The sequence below is a fragment of the Megascapheus bottae genome, chromosome 6 (genome assembly GCF_031878675.1).
Source record: "Megascapheus bottae isolate mThoBot1 chromosome 6, mThoBot2.hap1, whole genome shotgun sequence".
NCBI lineage: Eukaryota > Metazoa > Chordata > Mammalia > Rodentia > Geomyidae > Megascapheus > Megascapheus bottae.
Window position 1 is genome coordinate 17652122 of NC_143514.1, and position 26600 is coordinate 17678721.

The window sequence follows — 26600 nt, forward strand, 5'->3', positions numbered from 1 at the left end:
GGGTTTGAGGTAAATCATCCTTTGGATCACCTGGAGGAAGCCATAAAGGAAGTCAGGATGCGAAGCAAGATGAACAGTTAAGAGAATTCCAATAGCCAATAAACTCAATAACAGTTTTTCAATACTGGTGCCCAAGGAGGAGGAGAAAGTTGGAGAAAAATATGAGGGTTGGGAGTGATCCACACCAACAGAGCAACAATAGCTGTCCCTCGTCAAGGGAAAATTTAAAAAGAGCAATAACTTGTCATCAAAGTCCAACTGTTCTTGTGATGCTAGGCCATACATTCTCACTGTCATTGATCATTTCATTTCTTCTCCCCTAGTGAGTGAATCATGGTGTTTTTTTTTTTCCCATCCACTGTTCTTGGTACAACATTGCCTATAAACTTATTTTTGGAAAGGTGCTGGAGGGTCTCTGGGGACTATAAAGATCAAGCTCAAAGTACTTGTCCTGAATGAAGGGATGAGTCCAGCTGGAGAGATGAGGGAAATAACCAAAATCCACAAATAAGCCTCTTCTATAGTCACGCAATGAGATAAGGCAGTTAGGCAAACCAGTCCCTCTCCCAAAGCCCAAACTGCATCTGGCCACTCTGCTGAGAGCAGAGCCAGCACCTCATTAGGTAAATCAACAGGGGGGCCACAGATCTTAATGAGCCCAGGGATAGGCACAGGTGCCCCAGATTAAGTAGCACTGTGTGCTGACTGTACCTTCTTCACTGAGTAGTCAGTCACACTGACCTAAAGGCTTGTAGGCTCGGGCTAGCTTTTCACTTTAGTAATGCATAAATAAGGAGCTAGAGGCAGTGGATATTATCTTCAACTCCAACTGTTCAGGGGGAGACAGTGGAGGAAAAGGATACATTTCAGAATCAAAACAGACAGAGAATATATTTTTGAAGACTTCTGAAGTCTCTACATTCATAAGAATATACATTTTGATGCTACTATCTTTGTGTGTGTGTGCTGAGCTTCAACTCAGGGCCTGGGTGTTTTTTCCTGAACAGTTGTATACTTCAGGCTAGCTAGCTCTATACCACTTGAGCCCACAGCTCCACTTCTAGAGTTTTTCTTTTTTGGTAGGTAATTGAAGATAGGAGTCTCCTAGACTTTCTTGCCCAGGCTGGCTTTGAACTATGATCCTCAGATCTCAGCCTCATCAGTTGCTAGGATGACAAGTATGTGCTACCAGGCCAGGCACAACAATTTTTTCCACATATTTTTCCTTTTCATCACTATGCCTTACCTGTCCTTTAACAACAGGCCATGTTTAGTCTGCTAAGACGCAAAGAGCTAGTTAGAAATCACCAAATTCAACCCATCCATTTTCAGGTGTATAATAAAGTTCAAGACAACAAAACGACTCAACAAAGTCAATTTCTGACTCTATAAGACTACTGAAAGGCTCAGTCTTAAGAGTTAGTTCTTTCACTTCTCCAAAGCAGCACTTTCAGACACCCTGAAGAAACTAATCCCAGGCAGTAGCTGAAATACACAAAGGGTGTGGGAGCTACCTGCATGGTGGTGCCAGCACCACCATCAGGCAGGTGAAAGCCACAGTGTCACCTTGTCTAGAGGCAGCATCATGTGTCAGCTTTGCCCCACTTCCCACTCTTTCTCATCCTTCAGTAGCAAGGTCACTTATTGAGATAGTGTACTTGCTCTCAGTACTTTCCCTGGTCGTTGGCGGTCTTGTTTCTTTGCATTAGGATACACCGAAGGATGAATCACTGATTCTTTGCCATCAGTAAACTATGAATTGGGGAAAAGATGCTGGTGGTCCCAGAACACTGATAATTGCTTCCAGCTGTTTCACCACTAGAGAAACTCCTAAGGTATTCCAAGCATCAGAGAAAGGCTTCGTCCTCAACCCCCCTGGTCGAGGACCACCCCTTCCCACAAGCAACATGTGTCTTGAAATTCCTCAGATATCAAAGGAAGGGAATTATGTTGACCTTCAGCAGATGAAGCAGGTATCCATGGCTCATATAAATCACCCTAGCTACTTGGGAGGCTGAGATTCAGAAGTTAGGGCAGAACAGTTGAAAGTATTCCTTTCTTCCTCAGAAGCTGGACCTTGGAGTATATGCCTTAGATACTAGGAGAAGCCTACCACAGGGACTCATTGCCCAAGTATATACCAGGGCAGGATGCAAGCCTCTATCTCTAAATAAATACATATATACATAACCAACCAGTCCAAGAAAAAAATAAAAAAGGACTGAGACATAGCTTAGTGGTTAGAGTAAATATCTAGCAATTGAGAGGTCCCAAGTTGAAGCCACAGTATTAGTACCATATCCAACCCCCCAAAATGAAAGTTCCTGAATTTAGGGACTGAAATTTACTCCAGGTAACTCCAGTTGTTCCATAATGTGTGACAACGCTCTCCTGGCCCTCTGACAGCAGCCAGGCCTGGCTTCTTAGCCTCAAAAAGCTTCACAAACTGCCCTGCATGCTTTTAGCTCTCTTTAAATATTCGTATCTATTAGCATTCTAAATATCATATGGATCCATTTGTAGGACACATGTCTATCATTATTTCAGAAGAACTCAGAGGATTTCATTTCTGAGCATACAAACACTGATAAAGCACTTTAACCTGTGCTAAACTCAAGTCTAAGACCTTACACACATTAACTTATACAAGTACAGGACAATCATGTGAGTTAGAACCCAGGGGTCTAATGATGATTGCCACCTTAAAGAAGACAAAAGACACGGGCAATTTAAGCAAGGTTACTAAGCTGGTAGGCAGCAGAGACTGGATTCCAACTAGGACAACCCAGTGCTGACATCTGCAACACATTAGTTTCTAAAACGGTAGTAAGGTAGATGGGAGTCAGCAGCTGGAAGCTGGGATTTCATATGTGAGACACAGTGCCTAGTAAAGTCTAATTTTGTAACCACTTACTTGCTCATGCACTGAACCAAGAGCCTTCCCTTCAATGGAGAAACAATGCATGAAGAACAATCCAAACAATCTCCACATAGTAAGAAATTACATGTGAATTTTATCCAAACTAAAGTAAATAGATTCACTTGAAGGCAAATACTGCTATAGTTGAGAGGTAATGGTTTGACTGATGATGATCTGTTCACTTTATACTCACGTAAACACATGTGCACCATCAGACCAACAATAAATCATGAGGCAGAAAAACAATGAACCTCTGTAAATTATTTAAAATAGCCAAGTCAGGGCCCAAATCTAATGAAGGCAGGAAGGGAAATGAGAATATAAAGAACAAATAATAACAGCACTTGATGCATTTGTTGGGGTCATTTCCTGGTTGCTTGCCATGACTTTATTAACTCATCTTATTAAAAATCAAAGCTGAGGCATAGGAGTGTAAGCCCAGGAACGCTGAATGGGGTGAGCTTTCTTCCTCACTAAGCAATGGTACATTGCAAAGTTGGCAGGGATCTGGGGGCAGCCACTGCACCCATTTGTCCTTCCTGGCCTAATGGAGGCCTTTCAATCATGGGAAGTGGTCCTACCTTATCTGGGACCCAGATAATCATGCAATGGAACAAATACCCTCTACCCCTGGAAGCCCTGACATCTGGGCCCCATTCTCCTTCTTTCATTCCACTGGAGGGTAGCAATAAAGAGAGCTTTTCACTTTTCAATCGGACCTCAATTATCTATTTCTCTCTATCGCCCTCTTCCCCTACTTCTCTCTCTCTCTCTCTTTTTCATTTTTATTTTTCTGTGCTAATACTAGCACTAGAACTTAGGGCTCCACTGGCATTTTTTTTTTTTTTTGCTCAAGGCCGGCACTCTACCACATTACACTTCCACTTCTAGCTTTCTGCTGGTTAGCCAGAAATAGACATTCACAGTCATTTCTGCCAGGTTTGTCTTCTAATCAAGATCCTCAAATCTCAGCCTCTAGAGTAGCTAGGATTATAGGCTTGAGCCATCAGTGTCTAGCTGATTATTTTTCATTATGCTACCTCAGTCTATTCCCTACCCCCCTCACATGTCTGCTTCATCTCAACCTGGGGGCTACTCGAGGTACAAAATAAGTCACCTAACAAAGGGCACTAATGTTACGTGTGTCTCTCTCCCAAGATTGCTAAACTAGTTTTAAACATCCAATTCAAACTGATTCAAAGATACACCTAGCCTTTTAGATCCCCAGGTTATGCATTCATTGGTCCAACTGTGGAATCAGCCTCACTGCCCATCAATACATAACTAAAGAAAATGTGATAGACATGCACAGTGGAGTTTTCCCCGACCATTGAGAAGAGTGAAAATGAAAAATGGAAAAGTGGAGATCATCATGTTGAGAGAAATAAACCAGTCTCACAAAGACAAGTATTACATTGTTTTCTTATTTGTGAAAGTTTAGGGGAAACCAAAACAAACAAGTAGACAAATAAATAAAGCATGGTCATGAAAATAGAGGGGAGCTGGTACACAGATGGAAAAGATACATAAATGGGTAGAGGAGGGCATAAGAAAGCAAATGGAAGGATTAATGTGATTAAATACATAATATGCAGACATAGAAATATAATGAAACCCCTTACTATGTACAGTTAATGAACATCAAAAATAATCATATGGGGAGCACAGAACTGGATGGTTCAGGGTAAACAAATGCAGCAATGGTTCCCACGGACGTCATGTTGAAAATACACATGTGGGTAGGGACGGGAGGGCAAAACTGGGGGAAAGTAAAGGAAGAGGTAACACTGTCATAACAAAACATACTTCATAAATTTGGACATGTGTTAAACTCTCTTTCATTTCCTTCTCTTTGTTTCTTTTTTCTTTTACTTTTTTTTTTTTAGGTCTGAAATCAGGACTCAAACTCAGTACCTGCCACTCTCATTCATTGGCTGGTGTTTTTCTAACTGAGCCACACTTCTAAACCCTAAACTCTCAGTTTAGCTGCCTTGTCTGTGAAATGGACAAATCTATATCTCAGGTTTTGTGAGGATGAAAAATAAAGCACATAATCAGACACTGACTGGTAGCTCAGGCCTGTTATTCCTGCTACTCTGGAGGCTGAGAGCTGACAGAAGAGTCCTTGGGATTCATCTCCAATTAACCAGCAAATATCTGGAAGTGGAGGTATGGCTCAGGTGGTAGTGCACCAGATTTGAGAGGGAAAAAAATAAATCAAGTGTGAGTTGAGAAGCCCTGAGTTCAAGCTTCAGTTCTAGCATTAAAAAATAAAAAGAAAATAACTCGTGAAACTTATAGTACTTGTACTCCCTAATTAGTTCACACACAACAATAACAACAACACCTCCTGGGCATCCATTTCACGCATGCAAGAACCTGCAGTAGTGGTATATAATGCAGTATATCAAATGAGAAGAACAAGTCATCAACTTTTTCCTCCTGGTAAAGAGCAAGAGACCACAGCACAGACCCAGGGACAATGTTTGTGTGATCTGGAAAGAGGAAAATGACACTTCTAGAAAAACAGGCTGTGACAGGAATACAACAGGAATTCTTAATGCTTAATATTAACTTTAGTCTCTGTGTTTAATTAAAACTTAAAATTTTTAACTTCCACAGTTTAAATCAGTCTTTACTGAGATGTGGGCTTCTAGCTTCTGGCGTCTTGTTATGAAGGAATCCCGGAACCATTCCCAGGCAATTTAGCCAAACAGGTCAATTCCTGTCTACTCTTTCACAATAAGGACATGGGATTCAGGATTTGTGGAGTCAGTGCCGGTGAGATAACAAAACTTCCCAAGGAAGAAAGCCAGAGCAGATAAGAAGGTGAAAGATATCCAAGGAGAAAAAAAAAATGGTGAATTGGTTGGGCCAGGGTTCTTTTGTGTAAGAACTGGGTCATAAACTCAGAGCCTGTTGCTCTTGAATGGCTTTTTCTGCACAAGGTTGGTACTCTACTACATGAAACACACGTCCACTTCTAGCCTTTTTGCTGGTTAGTTGGACAGAAGGGTTTTTTGGCAACTTTTCTGCCAAAGGATTGGCTTTGAACCACAATCCTCAGATCTCAGTCTCCTAAATAGCTAAAATTACAGACATGAGCCACTGGCCAGGTAGGCCACTGTGTTTTAAAATGAAATCTAGCTAAATTCTGCACCGTCATTCCATGTCACCTTACCAATAACCCCTGCCATTCTACTCTGTTCAGTGTCCCTTTCCAAAGTACTTTGACTTAAAAGACTAAGCCTTCTTATTTAAAAACAAAACAAAACAAAATAAAACAAAAACAAGCCTAAGCCTTCATAGGCGTGGACATAATCTCTCTTTATTCCCCACTGTTTAAAGAAGACCAAAAAAGAATTACCCCAGCTATTGTTGCTGCTCAAGGACCTTACTTGGCTCCTGTGGTTTTCTGAAACCTCATGGTTGCATCTTCAACCATGTCCTTAGAATTTTTTATTCTTCTTTTGATTTTTCACAATGCTTCGAATAGCAGAAAACAAGAAAGGGAAAGCTTTCTAATTGAGACCAAATAAACATTACATTTGTAGAAGTATCTGATATTTTGACCATGGAAGTATTCCTCTTACCTATGTGCTGATGGATATATATACATATATATATGTATATACATACATACATATACACACATACATTCATGTGGGCTACAGCCACTAGGCTTCTACATCCATTATTTCTTAAATTTATTATTGTTTAATGGATATTTTTTTTCACATGTGTTTTGTATTCATTCTTTTTGTTGTTGTTGTTGTTGTTGTTGTTGTTGTTTATGCCAGTCCTAGGACCTAAGCTCAAGATCTGGGCTCTGTCCCTAAGCTTCTTTGCTGAAGGCTAGTGCTTGACGACTTGAGCCATAGCTCCACTTCAGGCATTTTTTTAGTAGTTTGTTGGACTTTCCTTCCTAGGCTGTCTGTGGACCTCAGTTGTTGGGTTTCAGCCTCCTGAGTAGCTAGGATTACAGCTATGAACCACCGATATCCAGCAACACTTGTTTTTCCTTTCCTTTCCTTTTTGTTTTGTTGTTGTTTAGATTGCCATTTCTCATACCTCTGGCAAGGTTTCCCATGAACTGGTCTTATTTGTAATATCTCAACAAATTAGAAAGGTGAAAAGTAAATGTATAGTTACAAAAAGAATAGGCAAGTTTAAAGTAAAATTTGTTTGAAAATTAATAACTGATCAATGCTAGTGGCTCATGTCTTTATTACTATTTATTCAGGAGGCTGAGATCTGAGACTCATGATAGAAAAATCTTCATTTCCAAGTCCAATGAACCAGAAAAAAACCCCACAAGAAATGTAAATATGGTTCAAGTAGTAGAACACTAGCTTTGGGCAAATGAGAGGGAAGGCCCTAAGTTCAAGTCCCAGTACTAGTGCACATATGCATCACACGCATGCATGCACGCACACACGCACACATATACATTAACCAAATGCCTAATACAAAGATACTATGAACTATGGCTCTCCATTGCCATTGAGACTGAGAGTCTGAGACACATAGTAAAATAATGATGTCTTCAGCAGGCACATGTTATTTCATCCCATAAGGCTCAGTTTTCTGCCTCAATCAAGGCAATGACCTAACCTTGTGAAACAGATAGAGACAATATTTTATTCCCTCTTTTCTTTTTTCTTTCTTCTTCTTTTTTGGTGCTGGTACTAGTGGTTAAACGCAGGGCCCTGTATCCTTGCTCAGCTTGTTTGTGGCTAATGCTCTACCACTTAAGCCACACCTTCAATCCATCATTTTGCTGAGCAATTAGAGATACCAGTCTCATGGACTTTTCTGCTATGGCTGGTTTGAAATTTCAGTCTTCCAGGCCCTCGCCTCTTGTGTAACTAGGAAATTTGTTCATTCCCCATACCACAGATGAGAAACCCAAGGTTTCTTAAATGACCTAAGACTTATATAGAAAGTTGGACTGAAACCCATGTTTTCAAACTTCAAGCTCACTCTGCTTTCTGCCAGTGCAGGTCCTGCTGGCCCCTGGCCCATCACTCAGTGCCAAGCACTGTGTTTGAAGTACTTTGTAAGTATGTTAATTATGGGGGCAGGAAGCAACAGAGCCAAGAATCTGGACTCCACTTCCTCAGATCCAGGGACTCAAACTCTTAACCAACACACTCCACTGTCATACACTATGCACATAAGTTCTCAGAGCACATTAAATTTACATAACATTATCACAAATTAAATAACAGCCAAATTAAAACCATTTTCAGATAAAGACTTTTTAAAAAAAACTGGAACTTTTTTTTCCTTTCAGAAATGTTATTTTAAAATTGGCATGAGCCATGAAGTGTGTTTGTTCTTGTGCTTTGATGATGATTAATGAACTCCTTTTTGGACAGGCAAGATCTGCTCTTGGCGTTAATATCCACTTTTTCTCATCCTGGAGCTTCTCTTTAGGTAGGCAAAGTAGTTACATAAGGCAGTGATTAATGAGATGCCACAAGTGTTGATTTAGTCCCAGATTTTTTTTTCCATCTCTCAGATCTAAACGCTTCACCAAAATTAATTTTAAGTCACACTACAAATATGAGTAAAGTGCCGATTCAAGTTGAAAACATATCATATGCTCAACCTGAGCCCATATGCTTTTTCCCCCAATTTCTTCCTGTTTTTCTAGAAAAAAAATATCCTTGAACAGTTTGAGATTCCAAGAAGGTGTTACCATTTCATTTTCTCAAAACCATTCGGCCAGATTCTGTTCTTGGATACTGCTTGAATTTAAATGGAAGATGTATGAAGGACTGAAATATGGGGTATTATTAAAGCAAGATATTGCTTTGTTAGAATGGCAAGTTTCTTCCTCTAAGAGTGCAAAAGCTGTGCTGTAAGCAACTTCAGGGCAGGTGGTGCTGCTACTTTACATGAACAATTTCACCTTTCATCTACCTGACCTTGCTGATGGATTGTAAATAAACCAAAAAGTAATTCTTAGCTCCCCCAAATAAAAGCTGTGTCCTGAATCAGGGAGCTCGTGGGTTCTCATCTATAATTCCAGGGACTCAGGAGGCTTGATGTCTTAGTATCAGGGTTCAAAGCCAATCTCGGGCAGAAAAGTCCATGAAACTCTTCTCTCCATTTAACCGGGAGGGGGGAAGCTAGAAATGGAGTTTTGGCTCAATTGGTTTCTTGATTTGGAGCCACTCCCAGGCAGAAAAGGACATGAGAGTCTTTATTCTTCTTAACTAGAAAAAAGGTGGAAATGAAGGTATGGCTCAATTTTGGCAGAGCACCAGCCTTGAGCTAAAACACCAAGTGAGAGAATAGCAAGGACAATCTTTTCAACCAGCTCAACATTACTCTCTGGTTAAAACTTGTCAAGGGTTCATTGTGCAATTTGGGATAAACCTGCATTTCTCTGCCACAACAAAAACCTTGTCTTACTTCCATTCATTTCTCCCTGTAGACAGCTCTTCTTCCCACTCTCCCCGTTCTATGCTTTCCATACTTGAGAGTCTCTGCTGGAGCTACTCTACAGACCTGTGACTCTTGATCTCTTCTTGTTTTCTGTCAATTCCCTGTCATTTCCTGATGATCATGTATCCAAGCACAGTCACCTGTATTTTCCTGAACTGGAATGATTCAGTCTTACCTCTGGGCTGTGACACTGAGTTCTATGGAACTGAGAATAACCGTGGCTCTTTCCTTCAAGCTTAAACACAAAGTCTGTATACTTGTCAAATGGTTGAATGAACAAATGCATAAACAAACATGCTCATGAAACAAAACTAAATGATAAAAGTAGAATATAAAATTGAACAATACAGACATTTTCATGAATGTGGCTATACAGAAAGAAAATGAAGTACTGGGGAAAAACATGTAACAAAACATGTAGAAGTATAATGGATTACCATTCAAGCGAGAGAGAGAGAGAGAGAGAGAGAGAGAGAGAGAGAGAGAGAGAGAGAGAGAGAGAGAGAAAGTGAGAGAGAGAGACACACACACAAAGTGTGTGGTATTTCCTTAATGTTCTCTCAATGTTTTAAAATGCAAAACTCTTAACTTCATGAAGAAGGTCAAGTTGTTATAAAAAGTATATGCTGCCTTGAGTCATAATTAAACAATTAAGTCATAATTAAACAACATATGCCTACTGTGAATACATATCTCCACTATCATTACCCAAAAGCCAACACAGAAAAATAATGAGGTGTTTTTTCAGAACTGCACAATATTTACACATTTTATAGATTGAATAGCTAAGACCTCAAAGGACCTCAATATAATTCAACTGGATTCAAGCTTAAGATTTAGACAGCCAGAAATTACTCTTTTCATTTCAAAACTGTTCAATAAGAATGAGCTCTATGGGGCATCATCTGCCTGGCTTGTGTTTGTGCCAACATCCATGGTTAGTTTGTTTTAGAACCTCTAATTAGCTGCCTTATCTTCTGCTCAGGACTTTTCTGCTGCTACTTTATATTGTTCAAATTAATTTAAATACTGTAGTAATTTCAGATGGACATTCTCAAAATTAACAATACCTAAAATAAAATCACCCATAAATCTGCTGGGTATCAACAGTCACTTAATGAATTCTTCAGAGCACACCACATTCCACTGCTGATTTATACAACGTGAGTAGGCCTCAGGAAATGAACTCAATAAAAATAAAATCCACATTTCTGCAAAGAAACTCTTCGGCCAAGCACACTACAGAGGAAATGTGACCTTAGATAAACTACTTAACCACACAGAGATTTGCTTCCCCAGCTGAAAAATTCCCATGACCTATAATGGAATGTTAACGTCCATGATTGTGCCATACAAGATATTAACTTCAATTTTCCCTAACATCTTCTTGGCTTGCACACTCTTACATAAGCATGCTTTTTAGAATGTGTCACAGCAAAGAACTGGAGACAGCCTCTGGCAAACACTGCTAGGTACAATATACTCAGTTCATCAGTACAAAATGATTCCAGTCTTGCTGAAAACCATGTGAGTTGAAAAAGAGAGTCTTCCCCAGCCTTACCTTCAGATGAGATCTAGCCTCAACCAATATATGAAATTAGGTTTTGTGAGAAAACTCTAAGCAAAGAACCCGGCTAAGCCAAACTCAGATTTCAGTTTCACAAAAACTATGAGATAATAAATGAATCTTATTTTTAGCTACTAAATGGAGGGCAACATTACAGAGCAAAAAAAACTGAGCATGGGCATATACATATATAACCACCACCACATTATCATTGTTTACAAAGCACATACTATGTTGCTAAATTCTATAAAGTGCTTTATCTACTACTCCACTTAATCTTCAATATTAACATTAGAGGAGCCAGCTACTACCATCTTCATTTTAGAGATGATAAAATAGATAAAAATTTCCCAAGATTATACAGGCGGTAACTTGGAGGCACTAGAGAACCTTCCATCTAAACCACAGCCCAAGGCTCCTTCTGGTGATGGGAGGTGTGGACAGGAATAAAACTTTTTAATATAGTCAGAACTAAGAAAAGATTTTCTCTTTCTTTCTTTCCTCATTATTACCAGAGTGGCATATTACCCCATGAGCTTCAGGCCTCCAGGAGTACATTTCTGTAGAAATGTTGGCTCTCCAACATTCTCTCCCTGACTGTTCCAACAAGAGAGCATCTTTGTTCTCTCTTGTTCCTACAAACTGTGCTGATTAAATTCTGTTTGTTCCACTCTCTAATGTGCTGTGACATTCTATACTAAATAAGTAGTTAACACAGGTACAAAGGATTATTACCTTGTAGAAGCACTGAGTCTCAATTCAAAGGAGAGTAACTTGCTATTGTAGGCACACTGGCAGGGTTATGAGAAAATGGATTGGGCATCAAGAAAACTGGTATTGCTGCAAATCAGTTACCAGTTGGATAGGATAAGCCTTTGTTGGAAATTTCTGGTTTCTGTTTATAGATATATTTATCTCCTTTGATACCAGAACACAAATGAGAAGACCCTAGAAATGACAAAGACAAGGAAAGTAACAGTGTAAAATCCTAACACCAGCATGCCTAAAGATGGACTGTCTGCCCTCAGACAGACAGTTCACAATGCAAACCAAGCTTTGACTTCTTCCCTTATAATTCCATGAAGATGGGCAGTCTCAGCCCCAATCCCCATTTTAGAAGTAAGAATAGACTCCATGTTGTCAATCCCAGGAAATCCTGGCTGCAGCAACTTCTTCAAAGATGAACATATATGGTCAAGGGCAGACCAAGTGAAGTCCTCCTTGGAATTCTTGATAGATTAGGGAAAAGGTTTTGTGCTTTCTCTAGACAAGGGGACAAAGTACGCCTTTGCCTGGAAATGAGACAAACCTGGCTGAGGTGTCAGTTGACAGGAAGTCAAACAGAAAAAAAAAAAAAAGGAGAACCGAGACCCTGAAGCTCTGAGTTAAGGCCCTGAATTTGATTCTGCTGGAAAGGAAATACTTTGAACTTCCCAGTTACGTAAATTGGCCTGTTCTCCTTCCTTCTTTTCTTCATTTAAGGGGAGGGGCGTGGTTACATCATAAGCAAAACACTCTGATTGACAGAGATGTAAAATAACCACTGCAACTGGTAACAGACTGATACCTTCCTTTAAAACTCTGCAATGCTAGTGAAATCACTTTTACTATTGTATCTGCTAGACATTCTATTCTTCCCTCTATATTTATTTCTTCGGTTTTCAGTGAATTCTCTCCCAGCAGCCTATACCACATATGTGGATGGTTCATCATATTCCATATTCCAGACACTGGTATTAAAAATGTATTTCTAAGCTCTCCAACTAAAGTCCATGTCCTCCTAAGACAAAAATGAGTTAGTACCAAAAGAAAAACGATCTGTAAGAAAATTATAAGATTTTCCTTTCATTCAAATAAAAACATTTGAAATCAACTTCATTTGGATATGCCCAAGGATAACTTAATTATCAATATGAATTATTTGGACAGAATTTCCACAAACTTCACTCCAGTGTTCTAATTATGTTGATAGCCATTCTCAGCATATTTATTTACAACTGTGCTATTAAATCTAATAAAGAATATTTTATCAACTCTCTCATGGTATCAATTAACACCTCAAATTGTTAAGAGAATATGTTTTGACTTCTTTCATTGATTTGGCTTCTTTCATTGATTATTTTTAAATGCATATTTTTATTAGTTTAAGTAATTGTACAAAGGAATTACCATTCAACAAATCAGTTTATGAATCCAATGTATTTTGGTCAATTCTTTCACTTAAAATTTAAGACTTAACAGGGTGCTAATGGCTCACATCTATAATCTTTGTCACTCAGGAGGCTGAGATTTGAGGTTCATGAATTGAATACAGCCAAAGCAGAAAAGTCCTTGAGATTCTTACCTTCAATTAACCAGCAAAAACGGAGAAGCGAAGTTAGGGCTCAAGAGATAGAGCACCAACGTTAAGGGAAAAGCTCAGGGACAGTGCCCAGGCTCTGGTACTGGCACAAAACCCAAAAGAAAAACAACCAGACCAAAAGTGAAATGAGGAAACCTGGCTCTCTGACCTTCTCCATCTGGGAGAAATATCTGAAGTATCCTTGTCTATTTTGTATTACATGACCCATTCCTTTTCCTCTGATATGGAATAGTATTCAACTAGCACAGCCATAGATTTTCAAAAAGGTGTGTGTGGGGGGGAGGACAGAAAATGAAGCCTGCATCTGATCTTACCAATGATAAATGTTCAAAGTAACATATCAAGTTCAAGATGTCTTTATTCAATCTATTCTTCTGAAGATATGGGGAGTGGGTGGTGGGTGGGGGAAGGGTAATGGGTACCAAGACATGTGAAAGGGTATCAATGTATGTGAATTAATGCACCTTCTATCTGGCAAATATCATGTAACCCTTTTATTAATTACAATAAAAATATATATAAAAAATCATATCACAAGAAATAGGTTCTACGTCTCATAATACGAAGACTTCCTTATTTCAATAATCACATTTCAACTGCTCTTTTTGCCAGAGAAGACCCCAAGGTTTATCTTTGAAGATTCCTCTGCCCTCAGTTGCTATTTTGAAGGTGGCTGAACAGTGTGAAAGACTTGCTTGGCAAGGCATGCACAGACCTGCCAGACAGCAGGAGTGATCCTTTGTGAACTCAGAATGAGTCTTGAAAAGGAGAAATAAATCCTCAAAAAAAAAAAAAAAAAAAAAAAGACCAGAGACTGTGATGTTCATTTCAGAAATCTGTTATCATGGTAAAGGGAATTAGAAAGGTAGTCCTGAAAATAACTATGAGAGGATCAACTGCCTCAGTACAAAACTAGTCTTATTGTTCACAGTTTAATAGAAGATAGGTGGAAAAAAAATCAGCTTTTTAAAAACCAGAGCATGCTCCCTGGCATTTGTTCCCAGCCTGGATTTCTCATTTCTCTGCAATGAATCTTAATGGGTTCTACTGTCCCACTTTTTTCAAGTTCATTTCTCTCAATGTGAAATATATACCTTTGTACATGTGCAATTACGCTCCCAATGTTTGGATTTGGTTTTATATTTGATGAGAAATGAGTTTGGAGGTGACAGAAGAGAGAAGTATGCTTGACTGGTTAACATGGAAATGTTACAATACACAAAAACTGTTACTTATTGATTGCAGGAAAAAAGCTCATTCATTGAAACCTTCAAAAACATGCCTTTGTTTCATTAAAAAAGATAAACAAATGTACATTAAAAAATGAGTGGTTTAAAAATAGTAGACTGCTTTTTTCTCAGCAATTTTATTTTCTATTTGGTAATGAAATATGAAATTTATCTATTAAGCAAATTAATATGTTTAAAAGCAAATCTGAAAGAATTAACAATGCAGTTTGGATACGGAATGCATTTAGGATTTGCCTGGGATTAAAACATGAAGGAGAACTACACTAAATTGTAATTCACTATTATAAACCAACATAATAAAATTTTATTTATGTGAATAAAACAATCTATAAATAAAATTGAAAAATAATTTGAGTCCACATTTGATTGTCTTCCAATTAATTTTGCTTTTACTTGCTCTATGTAAATATGTATAAATGTTTAAGACTATCCCATTATTATTTTAAGATATACATGAATCCATATAAAATACCATATAGTGTATAATAACAAGCTAGGCACATATTAATATACATAGGCATAATGCAATCAAAAGTTTTATCTATACTTATCCTTTCCTAGGAAGAATACAAATTTGGTTGGGGGGGCATGTTTCTTTCTTTAATTACTGACACTGTAGCACTTAATGTCATCTAAGACAAGACACTGGTAATGAAAGAAAAAAATGACTTGAAGATTGTTGCAGTGGCTTACATTGTTAATCCTAGCAAGTAGAAAGGCTGAGATCCAAGTATCACTATTCAAAACCAGACAGAAAAGTCCCTAAGATTCTTATCACAAATTACCAGTAAAAATCTGGAAGTGGAGACATGGTTCAAATGATAGAGTGCTGCCAAGAAAAAAAAAAATCTGATTTCAAAAGCCTAGTACCAGCACAAAAGAGCAAAAAACAAACACAAAAAAAGAAAAAAATATCTGAATTCCTTTCTCCATATAAGACAGAAGAAAGAAAGAAAAAGAGAGGGGTGGAAGGAAGAAAGGGAGGGAGGGAAGGGAAGGCAGGGGAGGGGAGGAGGAAAGGAGGAAAGGGGGAAGAAGGGAAGGAAGGAAGGAAGGAAGGAAGGAAGGAAGGAAGGAAGGAAGGAAGGAAGGAAGGGAGGGAGGGAGGGAGGGAGGGAGGGAGGGAGGGAGGGAGGAGAGGGAGGGAGGAGAGGGAGGGAGGAGAGGGAGGGAGGGAGGAGAGGGAGGGAGGAAGGAGAGGGAGAGGGGAAGAAAGAGGTGGGGAAAGCTGGGCACTGGTGAAGGGTGGCTCACCCCTGTAATCCTAGCTACTTTGGAGTTTGAGATCTGAGGACCACAGTGAACTGTGGTAAGAAGAGCCTGGGTACCAAGACATGTGAAAGGGTATCAATGTATGTGAATTAATGCACCTTCTATCTGGCAAATATCATGTAACCCTTTTACTAATTACAATAAAAAAAATTAAAAAAATTAAAAAAAATTAAAAAAAAAGAAGAGCCTGGGTAAGAAAGTCCATGAGACTTTTATCTCCAATTAATCACCAAAAATCCAGGAGTGGAGATGTGGCTCCAATTGTAGAATTCTAGCCTTGAGCACAAGGCCTTGGGAACACCACCCAGGCTATGAGTTCAAAGCCAGGTCCAGCCCACACATACCACAAACACACAACACACACACACACACACACACACACACACACACACACACACACACACGGAAATAGATAAATTTATTAATCTTATCTATTCAAAAGAGGAAGATGCTTCTTGCTAAGAAATGGTTAAGATGACTCCTTGGTGAGTAAGAACTCAGCCTTTGTAGGTCACCAGTATCTCTCTTAATCAAAGAGATAAAGCACAAGTGAATCATGAGCTCTCAGAAGGAATTCATCAATTTAACTATATTCTGCTCATTTACTATTCAAGGTTACCACAGATCATGTGTGTATCTTTATCTCAGAAAGGGAGTGAGCTATCTCAACATTTCTCATCAATCCATCTAATCTGTAAGCAGCACAACACCCAACAATATATTCAATGTTCTGAATCTAGTGACTGAGGACTTCAATAGGGGATGCTAGGAGATCCACAAATATAAGATTTTTTTTGCATAAGTCTAAAAACATACATTCAGTAAAAAGAACACACACCATGGCATACTGGAAATAAATCTCAAACTTGGATAGAAGGAATTTTTTTAAGCTCAGTCAGTATTAAAATTTAATTGGTAACTTTGACCTTGAGTGCCATTTTAGGTGAAAAATATTATACCAGTGCTTGGATTTTTCTTGAGATTTATGATCTCATGTTCTTGAAAAAGGCCTAGCACCTCTGTGTTCCTGAAATAATTGATCTGTCTGTTACAAGTGTTGTTTCCCTGATCCCAACATCTGTCTCGGAAAACAAGTGCAATCTGATGAAAATACCCTGCTCTATTTAAGCAATTCAGAGGAGCTACCAGAATATGCAGCTAGCACATTATTTTACTTTTAGAAGCAGTCTAGACTATAAGTTGATATGTTGCTTAGTACACAACAGAGGATAAGAAAAAGAAATAAAGAGAAAAGCCATTTTCAAATGTTGTCTGTAAAGAACCATTACTAATAAAGAGAATTTTAAATGCATTAACAAGCCATATATATAAGACAGTGCTATGGGTATCATCATTTTTGGATTAAAAAAGAAATGTACAATATATATTCAACCTTGGGGCTATTTCTTTATTGTAATTATAAGCATCAATTCTCTAAAAAATGGAAAAAACATCAACTATCAATGTTCAGTCTATTGGTAAAGATAAGTAAGAGATTATCAAAGCTACTAGATAAGCAGGGAATAGAGAAAGATTTGAAAATGATTGTGATTATTAATTTCTTGCTTCAATGGAAACAGCATGAAATACATCAAGTTATGTTTACAATGATGCAATTGGCAAATGACATAGATTCTCTACATGGAAGATGATCAATGTGACATAGTATGTTCTGATACAAATTAATTAATTAATGGAATAAATACTGTCACTTAGCATTTCCTTGGATACTTTCAAAAGTACTCTATCTGCATTACCGCATGGAATGTTCATAAGAACTTTGTAAGGTAGATACAGTTATTTGTCCATTTTTTACAAATAAGAAAAGGACAGTACATGGAAAGAAAGCAATCTGACCAAGGTCAATCAGCAAATAAATAGTCAATCCAAAGCCCAGGCAATGTAGATCCATTAGTCCATCAGCAAGAAGAATAACATCTTAAAAACCCAGTACAGGAAACAATACCTCATCACCACCAACTCAAATGTAGTAAGTCTTTACTTCCAACATTAAGTTGGAAGTATTAAGTTCTAGCATTAAGTTCTCTTCAATATAAAAGGTCTATGAAAAGACACACAATTTACCTTCGTGCATGACTCTGAAATTTGAACCTAATGAAGTGGTTACACCTGGATCCACAAACCAATTATTTGTTTTTCCTATAAGCCATGCTAGAAGGAAGGTCTGGAAAGTAGTCGGGGTGTTAGTGCTTGGAGATGCAAACTAAATTAGTTAGAAAAGGGGTATAAAAAAACAAAAAAATCAACAGACTTTTCATAGTAAACCAGAATGTTCCTGGAAGCAATTCTGAAGCCCCAACTTTGAAATCTCTTGTTTCAACAACTTGGATAAAACACACCTCACCACTGTGGAAATTTGTGACCAACAGCCACGTTAGGATGCACTCAAGACAGACACCAGGCAAGGAGTAACTCTGAACAAAGAAGCAGGCCACCTGGCCGGCTATAAGAAGCAGGGAGGTAAAAAAATCAAACAAAACACATAATTCAAGGCCAAATCCAAAGCTACCTCATGGAAGAAAAGGGAAGTGTCACCTCACCAGGTTTCTTTTAAGGTGGGAAAAAATGAGAAATATACGTAGACACAATTATCATAACAGAAAACTATTCTACACAATTTTTACAAACACAACATACAAGAGTACTACTTTCATGTTTGCAAATTTAGTCTTTATGAAGTTTGAGAAATCTGTGGACAAATACAAATACCAGTAGACTTATATCTATAGCAAGCCATCCCCTTTGGGTTAAAATTGTATAAATTCATTTTATGATTGGTCAATCTGGCCCTATTTACAATCTGAATTCAGTGTATTTTTCCCTCCCAGAATCTAAGATCCTCGAAGATTCTGATTATAAAGTAAATTGTTAAGAGTTAATTGTGTTTCTACTGGCACACTATGCACAGAGAAGTTTACTTCTCTGGAGAGAAACAGACTACATAAAGCTACCCATAGAAGAAAGAAATTTAAAAATAACATTTGTAAAGGTCAAATGGCATGCTGAAATAGAAATACAACACCTACACACACACACACACACACACACACACACACACACTCCTATGTTCACAGCCATATACTCCTACTAAATAGAAACCACCTCAACAGGTTATCACTGAATTCTCTGCAAAGTGTCTTGCCTTGAGAAAATCAGGTTATTAAACAGCAAACCAGAACCCTCTGTTTTAATGGCTTCTTTTTTTCTCTCTCTCCTGTAGTTAAAAGATGTAAACTGATCTCAGAATATAAGTGAAGCAATTTCTTGCCAGAGGCAACAATGCTTCTATATAAACCTCAGACAGCTCAGAAACTAGCTGGACTCACCATGGGTGTGGTTTTAGTTAAAAGCTATTATGCTTTGAAAACTAAACTTTACAAAGAGGGAAACACTTCTTATGGACAGCAAACAAAACAAAGCACACAATCCACCTTACTCTCCAGATACGGTGCCCTGTGATTTACTCAGGAGAGTTTGTCTGTCTGGCCTTTATACTGGTGAATACTTTTTTACCTACAAGTGTAAGACGATCAGATACAGAACAAAATATTCACTCATTAAACCATGGAAGGCATTGCTTAATGGCTGGGGGAAAAAAAAAGAAGTATTATGGTAGCATAATGATAGGGCAAAGCTCACAAAGTTAAATAGAAAAAAAAACTGAATGTTTACTACAGGTGAATCATTAGTCTCAAAATGGCACTTGTTCACAAAGTCTTAAGAGTTATGCTTCTGTTACTAAATCCTATATTTAATAAATAGATACATACGTATATAGTTATACATATATATGTATATACACATATATACATATAGAATAAAGAGGGTACCCATTATATGCTTTGCCCTTAAAAACACTAATTTATAAATGTCATTTTGCTAGCTGATTTTCTTACATAATTAAAATTGAGCAAGGAGAAAGTGCTGTTCAGGAAGCAGATGAGCAGCTCAACTGCTGACTGTGGAAACAATGTGGAACTGGAGGTTACTCAACATGTGAATGATTTACACTTCAGACCTTTACCTCCTGGTCACCCATTGTATACCAAACTGTAAAGGAGCAAAGGACAAACTGTCACAGTGGCTTTTCTATAGCAATTTTTGTATGCCTTCAGTCACTTCACTGAAGTCATTACGAGATGTACTACAGTCAGAGACACACCTGGGTCCACAGGTCTCGGAGCCCTTCGGAGTCCATTGGTCCGTTTCTGTGCAAAAAGGGCAACAAAACAAAAATAAAGATGTGTTGGTGACTTAGCATTATGAAATCATATATATATTGCCTCTGAAACACTGGAAGCCCAATCAACCTGATTTTTTTCCCAATGAAAAGCATGGATAAATTTGAAACAACAAAAAAAACTTTTAACTTTTACTTTTGTAAGTTAATTGCATTAGTCCTCTAAGATGTCTTCCCCATGAATATCCTGACATTTGTCAGTCATTGATATAACATGAAGAAAGAGAAATATTTTCCTACCAACTCTACTAATATTGTCACACAATTTAAAAATAATGTTTTTGGCCAGTTCTGGGCTTGGGCTCAGGGTCTGAGCACTGTCCTTGGGTTTTCTCAAGGTTAGAGCTCTACCACTTGAGCCTCAGCACCACTTCTGGCTTTTTTCTATGTATGTGGTATAGAGGAATTGAACCCAGGTCTTTGTGCATGCTAGGCAAGTGCTCTACCACTAGGCCAAACTCCTGGCCTAAAAAGAATTTTTTAAAAAGTTCACAGTGACTATAGTTAAAAGGACAAAGGCAGACGGTCATTGTTGGTCAGAAAATGGACCTGGCTACCATTATAAGCAACTGCCTTAAACTGGCCCTGAACTCAGCTGTGTTTGTGGACTCTGATAGACCAAGGACTGAAGGTCTTTCAAAGCAAAATATTAGAGCTCTGATGACAGTACACACCAAGGTGGGAATGGTGTTTTCATTATGGATAAATTATATTTGGGAAAACAAAAACTATTTTTAAACAGTTTGTTAACTCAGCCTCCAGAGTAGCTAGAATTACAGAGGCCCAACTATGAATCTTCATACAGAAAAAAAGGCAGAAGAAGATCTGTATATTCTATGTTTTACACATAAGACAAAGAACAAGAGATGTAAAAAAATGTTTGAAAATACACAATTATACATTTGATTTCACAAGCATTAAATTCATCACCATCTAATAACTATGACAATCTCTGAGAAGAGCTCAACTGTTTTTACTTTTTTATCATTACAACTGAATGAGAAGCTGAGTGTGGGCTGCTCTCATGACTCACATTTTCACCAAAGCAATTTTCTTTTTTTTTTTTTTTATGTTGGGGTTTGTGCCTAGGCAGGTGGAGCCTGGTTGCACTGATAGCACACCTAGACTTTGTTTATGAGCCATGAGTTCTTTTGAGGATTGTAAAAACAGAGGTTTTTCAGGCTTCCAGAAGGGCCTAGAAACCATATCTAGCAGATTTCCTGGGTTCTCAGATGAGAGCCAATTGAAAAAATTTTAGAAATGTAACTTGTTTTTAGCCGAACTACTTTCAAAAGGGATTTGTAAGAGACTATTAGGATCATTAAAATCAGCATTGAAGTCCTGTTGAGCAAGACAGATAGCTTGACTACAAACTGTAATAAAAGAGTCTAGTGAGGGAGAGAAAAACATTGTTGCTCAGAGCTTCTAGGTGGCTGAGCCAGAGATAGGGGAATCCTGACAGTTACATAAAATGAAAACTCCTTTCAAAGGAAAAAATAAAACACAATTCTTTTCTACCTGGAATTTCACAAAACCTTTTGGACCTCTCCATATTGAACACAACTGACACTATTTTTCAACACGAAAGTAAATAATGACAGCTAGCTTTCCTCTATTTATTTGCCACATATCCCACAACCTTCCTAATGTTTGATAAATAGAAAGTCTTTCTGCTGATGGTATGTACTTTTTAAAAATATCAAATGCTGCCGGGCATGGTGGCTCACTTCTATAGTCCTAGCTAATTAAGAGGCTGAGATCTCAGTTCAAAGTCAGCATAGGCACTGCAGACCGTAAGACTCTTATCTCCAATTAACCACTAGAAAACCAGAAGTGGAGCTGTGGCTCAAGGGGTAGGGTGGTAGCCTTGAGCTGAAAAGCTCAAGGGCAGTGCCTAGGCGCAAAGTCCAAGCCCCACGATGGACCAAAAAAAAAAAAAAAAAAAGAAAAGAAAACAAATGCCATGGGAGGTAAGAAAGGAATTGAACCTGTTGCTGAGTCCTAGAATTCCTTCATCAGTACTGGCTTGAAAGAAAAAAATAAATAAATGTGAAGAGAAGAATCTGAGTTCAAGAGCACACTGAAAGGCCTGGGGTAGAAGACTGAAAATTGGTAATGTCAAGAAAATCGAATATTTTTAGGTTTTATCATCTGTATTGCATGGATATCAATGGTACTATTTTTTTAGGTCCACTGGTGAGAACTCAGTGAGCTCATTCATGTTAAGTACATGGAATAGTTCTTGTCAATTGGCAAGGATTTTTTTCTTATATTTTTATTGTAATTAATAGAAGGGTTACATTATATTCACCAGATAGAAGGTGCATTACTTCACATACATTGATACCCTTTCTCATGTCATGGTCCCCATCCTCCTCCGCCCCCCCCCACCCCGCCGCTCATGTTGTTTCCCCCCCTTCCCTATCCAATTTCAAATAACCCATCAAGCATATACACAATATATCAGATAACAAAGTAAAATAGTGTAACAATATGAGATAACCAAGGGACAAGACAGCAACAGAGATGAGAGATAACATAGTACATTAAGGACAACAATCACTCATTATATAGCTTTTGTTTCTATATCCTGGAGGTCCTTTCATTTAGCATCATACTATCTGTTGGCAAGGATTTTAAAATGATAGCTTCTAATTACTACCATTACTATTAATTTCATCGGATTTTAAATGTTTCAATTCATACCAAAGACAAATGCTTCTTCTAGATTATTGTTGTCCTGTTTGTTGCTGCTGTTGTTTGGCGGTACTTTTGCTTGTTTGCATTTAGGACTTGATCTTACTATTTTGCCCAGGCTGGTCTTGAACAGAAAAAAACTGTCTGTCTCAGCTGGGATTATAGCCAGATACCAATGCCACAGGCCTGCCTGTTTGTGTTTGCAGTGTTCCTTGTGAAAAGCTGTTGCAACTCAGCCATTCTGAAGACAGAAACTTTTCTACAGAAAAAGGCAGACAGTGGAATAAAGTATGTAGTGAATAGGATAGAAAAGGAAGGAAAACAAGAAGAGGGGAGGTGTGGGGAGAGGGAAATGGGGACCAAAACATGAGAAAGGGTAGCAATGATTGTTAAGTAATACACCTTCTATCTGGCGAATATAATATAACCCTTCTATTAATTACAATAAAAAGTAAGATAAATAAAAATGTATGTAGTGAACAAGATTTTTAAAATAGAAAAATTTTAAAATGGGACACATACAGTTTAGCTATTTAGCTTATTTGGGTAATTTGGGATGTATTTACTTTAAAAGCACCTAGAATGTCTCTGTCTTATTAAAAATGTTTCTAATCACCATTAAGTAGTTATACAAGGGAGTAGCCATTAACAAAGCAGTTTATGAATGCAATGCATCTTGATCAATCTCCCCCCTTTCAACATTCTCACCTATCCCTCACCTGCCCACCCCTTCCCTCACTCTTCTTAATTGTCTTGATTTCATCCTCCCTCTCTTCTCCCTTCATTTATCTACCCTTCTCCCCTTCAAACCCCCTGCCCCCATTACCAGCTGCCTTGTGTTTATTTTGTTGAACTTTGACTTTGTTTTTCTAAAGAATTACACTATTTGAGTTTGAAATGTGTTTTTTTGTTTTTAAAGAAAAATACAGTTTAGCTTTTCTAAAGAATTACATTATTTGAGTTTGAATTGTGGTTTTTTTGTTTTTAAAGAAAAATACAGTTTATTTCAGGCTTACAGTAACTTTCAGAGCACTGTGATAGTCCATTCACCTGTTTGTCTGTCTTTTGAAATGTGTTTTGAATAGCAATTTTATCATATAAAATTCAACTGTTATCCTGTCACTATTCTCAAAACATGGGAAAGAAGAGAAAAGGTGAAAAGGAACTCTGGGAAATCCTCAATCTCTTTAGATCTACTAAGGGGTGGGGGAAGACCACCCTTAACTCTATAAGCACTAGCAATATTTCTTACTTCAATATTACCTTGTCTTTGTCTTTAACAAAATACTTTTCTTGTCCCATAATCTCTCTGTCTTTTCTTTTCTCTTTGGGGAAATAAACTAATTCTCTCTGCTGATTTTTACCAATAAAACAAGCAAAGCTCCATTTGTTACATGGAAGCTGGCTTTCTTCCCTCTGTTCTCAACAGCACTGGAGACTGGATTACAAATAGCTGAACAGATTCATAATGATAAACTCACATCTTAGAGACAGGGGGAGGTATATAGAGAGCTATAGTGAATGTTAGATGAAAATGTTCAGGAATGATTGTAGAGACCTATGGATCCTGGGGCTATTAAAAACTCACCTACTCTGAGGAAGTCATGTAAATAAAATAAGATTCACAATCGTAGGTATTGAAAAGGAAACAAAAGAGAACTCTAAACCAGTACAAAGTAAGAAAGAAGGTCTTCCAAAGAAGGAAAAAAAAGAAAATCACCTTCTTAATATTCTTTGCTGTACATTTTTCTTAAATCAACCAAGATTTCCAAGTAGATTTATGAGAATTTTTCACTCAAAGTAGACATTAGTAGTATAGTCACACATTAAATACAATTATACTTGTTATGTGAGAGAGAAAAAAGCCATCTCTGAAAATGCTGCTACATTTAAAAAATCAATGTGAGAATTAATTCATTAATAAGCTTATATAAAAGTTTTGAGTTTAAAAGTGCCTTGGAGAATTTAATAATGTGAAAAATTATTAACCACTTCTTATTAGCACACTTCATTTCTGTAAATGCACCTACTTCATTGCACATTGCCTCATTGACAGAAAATAAAATAGTTTACTTAGGAAAAAATACATATATCTAATAGGATAAATGTTAAATAATACTAAGTCAAAGTTCAAAGCTCAACAATTTCAGACCAGGTATGAGGGGAAGTCAGAAGGGGCTGCTCTGACAAGACTATTTTGCTAAAACAATCATGACAGCACAGATTTTTTTTTAAAGTTTCATTTGAAAACACTAAAAGAAATTGTGATTAAGTTATTAGACTAAAATAACTCATATGTCCTGTTGAGTTTTTTTTTAATATTTTGCCTTGTTACTATTTCTTCATCTAGCTCTGGAATATAAAATACACTTGACTTATACATTGAATAGCTATGTCTAATGCATTGTACTCATAAATCAATATGTTAAATTGAAATCACTTTGAACAACTACTTAAAGATATAAAAAGGGGGGGAAAAAGAAGAGCTGTGCCTTACATGAAGTTATTTGTATCAGGTTTTTAAGCCCCTATATATGTAACTTAAGTTCTATGCCTCCTCCCGAAATAGAAAAAAGTGTCCCATATGACATCTTGCTATACTTTCATTATTTTTACCAACTATATAAATGCAAACTTATTATACATATAAAAAGAACATAATTAGATATCACTTCCATGGAGTTTTGCTTTTTATTTTTTAGTGCTGGGGATTTAAAGAAGAATAATTGGTACACATTAAATGATATTTTTGTCATCCTTTTAATCAGAAACTTTCAGATTGTTGTATTGTTGCTACATATTACTAAATACACATATTTTGTATTTTATTTTCCAATACAATTTTTTCCCAAGCAGTTTTTGCTAAGGGAATTTTGAGGTATCGGGTTTAAAAACATTGTCACTTTTGAGTGATAGTCAGTGGAACGGTGTCTAAGTAAGTTTATTCCAAAAGGTAACAGGGATTGCATACTTCTAAGTCTTTACATGTTAAAATGTGTTCAAACAGACATGTTACCAGATCTTGATTTGAGTGACAGGATATGATGCTAACCATGTTTACACTCAAATGGAAAGCTGCTAGAAATGTGAACCAATGTCCTAGAAGCAACAATGTGAGACTTGTCAGTACAGGCGAATGCTGGGTATGGGTATGAGATTTCAGGACAAAAGACAAGTCTACCAATTTCCTGCACTGGTGACCATTGTTCCTTCCCACAAAAAGTTCTATTTCACACACACACAATCGAAATACCTACATTTGCCATCAACCTAAAATTTCTAAACTAAAACTGAAAATTCCTCTGCCTTCACTCAAGCATGCCATGGAAGATTTCTCCCTCTATTCGATCTCTCCGAGTCATTTTACATAGCACATGGAACATTGTAAAGGTGCAAGCCAGCTTAGGTTAGCAAACAACCTGGAATGCAAAGCTTATATACAACCAAAGATAAATGTCAAGCTTACCTCTGATGGTTTCAGCGGCCCTGGTTCTGAAACAAATGTAAAAATTGGCATTGTCAGTACAAAGTGATTTGGGTTGGTTAGACAGCAAGCTCAGCCCGTCCTCTGCAGTGTGGTAAAGCACTACGGATTTGTTTTTGTAACTGCTACCTGTAATATATTTCCAGGGTCCCTCAGGCTGGGCTAGTAATTGTTTTGCAACTTGGGTTCTCTTACCTTATTGGCTTGTCAGCAGCATGACTCATAGTTCTAAATGACTTCTAGGTTAAACTTAACTTTTTCAATTGTACATTAAGCAATGTCAATGCAACCAAGTAAAACTCCTTAAGACCAGAACTTGAACTAGATTGCT

At 37.6% G+C, this 26600-nt stretch overlaps 1 protein-coding gene across 2 annotated transcripts in view; it reads right to left on the bottom strand.

The window, feature by feature from the left end:
* Vav3 (vav guanine nucleotide exchange factor 3) overlaps window positions 1–26600 on the bottom strand; it is a 337639-nt gene that overhangs the window by 96871 nt on the left and 214168 nt on the right. For both annotated transcript variants that reach the window (XM_090334297.1, XM_090334298.1), the window contains exons 18-19: window positions 26252–26277; window positions 20011–20056 (exon numbers count right to left, since the gene is read on the bottom strand). In XM_090334297.1, coding sequence (XP_090190423.1) covers window positions 20011–20056; window positions 26252–26277 — 72 coding nt within the window. The remainder of the gene's footprint in view (window positions 1–20010; window positions 20057–26251; window positions 26278–26600) is intronic.